The sequence below is a fragment of the Adelges cooleyi genome, unplaced genomic scaffold (genome assembly GCF_023614345.1).
Source record: "Adelges cooleyi isolate 19-005CV unplaced genomic scaffold, UGA_ACOO_1.1 ACOO_flye_CR_arks_rails_tigmint_CR_PRNA_285, whole genome shotgun sequence".
NCBI lineage: Eukaryota > Metazoa > Arthropoda > Insecta > Hemiptera > Adelgidae > Adelges > Adelges cooleyi.
This window is the reverse complement of record NW_026095954.1, coordinates 1-5,005: the sequence shown is the minus strand read 5'-3', so window position 1 is coordinate 5,005 and position 5,005 is coordinate 1. Positions and strand designations below refer to the sequence as shown.

At 27.6% G+C, this 5,005-nt stretch overlaps 1 protein-coding gene across 1 annotated transcript; it reads right to left on the bottom strand.

Moving 5' to 3' along the window:
- Positions 1-1,913: 1,913 nt before the first annotated feature.
- On the bottom strand, positions 1,914-4,358 carry LOC126837689 (uncharacterized). The gene is made up of 4 exons (XM_050571636.1): positions 4,313-4,358; positions 4,033-4,059; positions 3,548-3,640; positions 1,914-2,180 (listed from the first exon to the last, which is right to left on the bottom strand). The coding sequence occupies exons 1-4, from the start codon at positions 4,338-4,340 to the stop codon at positions 1,915-1,917; spliced, it is 414 nt and encodes a 137-aa protein (XP_050427593.1). The 5' UTR covers positions 4,341-4,358; the 3' UTR covers position 1,914.
- Positions 4,359-5,005: the final 647 nt, after the last annotated feature.

The window sequence follows — 5,005 nt, the reverse complement described above, 5'->3', positions numbered from 1 at the left end:
TTTTGAACGTCTACATAGTGTGTATACTTATCTTTACACAATTTGATGATATCGTTGTACTTGTAATTTGCGTAGAAGAGCATATCGTTTGTTTTGTATGACGCAAAACGTGCCCTACTTACTGTCGCTACCTGTGCTGAATCCCACAAAAGTACTATACCTTATTTGTTAAGTAAATTGTTCCAATACATACCATATTATGTTACACACGAATGCAAAACCCAATCAGGCCAAAGACGGCTACGCCCTGATTTAAAGTTTACAGGCTTTGTCCGAAAGATTTATCAGTCGGTTTTGAAATAATGTAATTTGATCATACAGATTTTAAACGACCAAATATAAACACTAACGTCCCTACTTATAATATATGGGGAATTTTGCTTTAGCGAGCAACTTTCATATAATTACACGGTAACGGCACTTTAAAATGGTTAAAATATTTAAATGCTTTCTACTCTATCCCGTCAAAATTTGGTCAGTTAACCAGCTGTTGCTGTCTACAAAAATATTTAACAATCTGCACTGAATTCCATATGAGTATTTTATACTTTATTTGTTAAGTGAATGGATCCCACTTCCTATATTATATTATGCTTGAGACAATTTGACTACAGATTTTTGAGAAAGCTGTATATGTTATAGGTCTGTTCTAGGTCTACTTTTGGTCTAATTTTTAGATCTAAATCCTTAGTGTTTACTTGAAAAAGTAGAATAAAGAAAATATTTCTATCCCTTCTAGGGTAAAAGGGTTTATAAAAGCGTTTTTTGGGGGTTTCCAAAGTTTATCGGTAGTTATTTAAGTAGAAATATATTGTTTTTTTTTTTGAAAATTATTCTCGACTTTAAAAAGAAAGTGGGTGAATTTTTTTAATTTTATCCCAAAATAGTGCCTTTTAGGTATTCTTAATCGACAGAGTTGTTACACAAGATATCGGTTCAAAAGATATCGTGGGTCCAGACACAAAAAAATGTATGTACACAGGGTGATTCTTTTATCACGAACCAGTCAATATATCACTGCGTTTAATTAATAAATGAATTATTTTTGTCATATTGTTTTTATAAAACGTGATCTCAACTTTTCACAATTTTTTTTGTTTTTACCCTCCTCTCAACTTGTCTTTTTGGTCGCAACTTTCGAAACTTAAATAGCAACGTAAATATTTTATTAACATTTTAAATTGAGAATAATGTACTACAAATTTTGACTGGTCGATAACCAGTTTCGGATAACTATTTTTGAAGTTATTGAAGTTTCTAGTTTAGAGTAGGAGGGAAGGTGGAGTGTATTTTTATTTTTATCTGCGCGCATTTCCCAACCGCACTTTCCCTCCCATCCTAACTTATAAACTCCTATAACTTTAAAAATAGTTGTCCGAAATTGGTTATCGACCAGTCAAAATGTTGAGTAAATTATTTTCAATTTAAAAAGTTAATAAAATAATTACATTACCATCTAAGTTTCAAAAGTTGCTATCAAAAAAACTAAGTTAGGAGGGGGGTAAAAACAAAAAAAAATTGAGATGACGTTTTATAAAAGCACAATAAAAAAAAATGTAGTTATTAATTAAACTCAGTGAGATATTGACTGGTTTATGATAAAATAATCATGTTGTATACAGTTCAATAAGAAGTGTGATACGAAGATAGAAAATATGTAATATGTGACTTCATACAAAATAGATTAAAAATGGAATATTCATGACTTTTTTTATAATATTAACCATACACGTGAAAAAGAAATAAATAACATTATTGTTACAATATATTAGTAAAAAATTTTCATATAGTCTTGATTAAAACTGTTTATTTTTAATCACATTCAATGTATTGACAATTTTGATAATAAAAGATATGCAAAATATTATATATATATATATATATATATTATAATAATAATAAAATAAGTTGTCCTTATTTCTGGTACAAATAAGTCACTTCAAAAGAAAGTGGCTGAAATGGATTCCCAATATTGTTAAGTCGAAAAATATCATCACCAATTTTACTGTACTTAATAACATTCCCGTTTACATATCTTATTAAACAAATTTTATTCTCGACTTTAGCATCATCCAACTCTATAAATGCATCTGGGTTTTTGAGAGCTTGGTACAATGCAATTAAACGACACATGTTGGGAAAATGGGTCATATCCACTTTGAAGTAAGGGCTATTTCCACCTTAAAAAAAATATAAACATTTTAAATTTTGCTTATTTAATATTACGTTTTTTTATTTTCAAGATACAACTTATATATGTTAGTGATAATTTCTAGAAAAATAATTATATGTAGGCTATCTGTATTCTTTATGGTATGTTACTTTCACACAATGACATTTGTCAGTGAGGAGAACACTGATGAAAATTATTATATAAAGAATTTTTATAATTCTTATAAAAATTGTAAAAAAGAAAACCCGTAAATTGTTAATTAGATAATAAGGTTATAATTAACTCAGAAACTTTTTTATTAAAAAAAAACATTGTCATTGGAAAACAAGTTTGTTAATTTAAAAATTATTTCATAATCGGACAAATATATCAAAACAGTTATGTCTAATAGTCCAGTCAAATTAGGAAAAAGAATGGAACTAATTACGCGAAAGCTGAATTTTGGTACACACAATACATTCCAGTTGTAAGTCAAACGGATAACAATTTATAATGAATAGAGGCAATAGGGTCTTGCGTCCCCTTACAAGGGATGAAAGGCTACAAGTATGCATCAAGACATTTATTATGTTAATTAAAAACGTATAAATTAAATGTGTACCACAATGCAGCTTTCAGTGAATGTATAAAGTCTGCCTGCCTTGCTCGATGTATGTGTCTGTAAATAAATTATATTGTAATTGTAAATTGAAGTTCAATATTTTTTAAGTAATAACTCTGTAGTGCATTTATATTATAAGAAAATAGGTGTTAGTGACGACTAAATTTTATATATTACATACAAATTTCTACTCTAGTTATAACATATTAGTTAATTTGCATTACCCTTTAAATTAGCAAGGTCTAAATTCTAAATATCAATACAAAAATAAAATAATTGTACTTTTTGGTTGGTCACAGACAGTTAAAAATGAAATGTATGTATCTTTAAAGATAATATGCCAAGCTGTTAAAGATTTACCCAAAAGAGATTTTATACAGGCAATGAACAAGAATCAAATTGAAAAGATTAAGTCTAATTTTAACGTTATTACTAAATTTATGTTGGATAAAATAGCCTAGTCAATAACCATGTTGTGTAAGCGCTGTATTTATATTATTAAAAGAGTATTAGTTTGTGCGTTACTGTAGTAAGGATTAATGTCTGTAAATTTATTATTATTTTATTTCTTTGTACCTCAGTAACTGTTTATATAATTTAATTATTTAATGCGATGTAACTTTTTTTATAAGTTGACCTAATTTGTTAAATTGATTGTACAAATTTACTAATTTGTAAAGTTAAATTAATAAGATAAGTGATTAATTGTATGCATATACGTTTATACGAAAATGTATAAATAAAATGGTAAAAAATTCTATAGGCATATTTACTTATTACAAGATTCATTAATATTTTAACGGCTTCGCTGACTTTATGTCTTCTTTGATTTCCTAAAGCTGACATACTCCAATCTTTATAACCTCCTTAATAACAAATATAAAAACAAAAAAATGAGTTGCTATTCGTAAAGTTGCATTACATTTTAAAGAATTGTAGTGTTGCCAATATTAGTACAACCCGCCTTTTGTACCTAAAATGTACTTTATTGAGCCAAAATGTGTAATGTTAAGAGAGCGTCGCACCGCCCATTTTTAAGGAGTAAAGTGTAGGCAATTTTTAACAAAATCTTAATTTAAAGGTTAAACTGTGATGTGTAATTAGTAGTTCAATAATTAGGACTCTATTTTGGTAGTTTATTTATACTAGAGAATAGCCTCCCTCAAAATTCAGTTCTTACACCCTTCGGTTGGTTAACTTGTATATAAGCGATTTATTAAGCAAAACCACCAAAAAATCAAAATATGATTTTAATTACTTTCGTGTAGTTCAGAAGTAATGTCACCTGTAACCAAAATATCGAAAACTTATCGTTGTTATTTATTTATTATTTAAAATCACACACTTAAGTGTAATTACAAGGAATACATAACTATACATCCCCTCGTGAAGGGTTTACTCCTCGAGTATTTTTTGTGTAATATTTATATTGTATTATTTCAAATAAAAATATATTATTATGTTAAAACAAAAAACTACATTATATACAATTTAATAATTGTTAGTACCTATAGTACAGAAAATACTATATTATTTACCTAGTCTATTCCTTATTTCTAATCGCATGTCCTTCTGGATCCGTAACATATCTAAAAAAACAAAACAAAATCAATTTAATGTACATAATTAATTATGATTGAAATCAGTATGTAAGTATGTAATTATTCTCAATAAATATGAAACATTTACCGAGCACTGTGTAAACAATAATAATAATATATAAAGATTTTCATTGTGCAAAATGAAAAGTGGGCCCTTAAGAAATTTTAATACATACACAGAATAACGCAGTTATTCTGTGATGTACACAAATACCTAATTACAGACATCGATATAAAGAAAGTGCCGAACGCATTAGTCAGCTGGACCTATAATATCCATCAAACCACCACCTGTTTACTTTCTTACATACACAGAAATTTTAGTTATCAAAAACATAACATAACTAATAAAGGAATTTATTAAATTTGTTTTAATATATTCAGACACAGCTATTGAAGTTACTTGGCTGTAGTATTATTGTGCATGTAACAGAGACTTAATTATCGTTTTCAATAGTGACAAAAATAAATGATGATCGTGACAAATGGCACATCTACAGCTCAAACAGAGACTACGGTTAATAACAAATAATATGATGATAAGAATGTATTCTAAATAAAGTAATTCATGAACCATTCAGTCAATTAGTACGGACAAATAGTCATTTAATGCGCATACATTTTATCATA

Bases quoted from the DNA above. Each gene is read 5' to 3' on its own strand.
- LOC126837689 (XM_050571636.1), bottom strand. From the start codon at position 4,340: ATGCGATTAGAAATAAGGAATAGACTAG. The intron at 4,060-4,312 runs GTAAATAATATA...TTTTGGTTACAG, and splicing joins AGAAATAAGGAATAGACTAG to GTGACATTACTTCTGAACTA. The intron at 2,181-3,547 runs GTAAATATGCCT...ATTTTTTTTAAG, and splicing joins ATTAATGAATCTTGTAATAA to GTGGAAATAGCCCTTACTTC.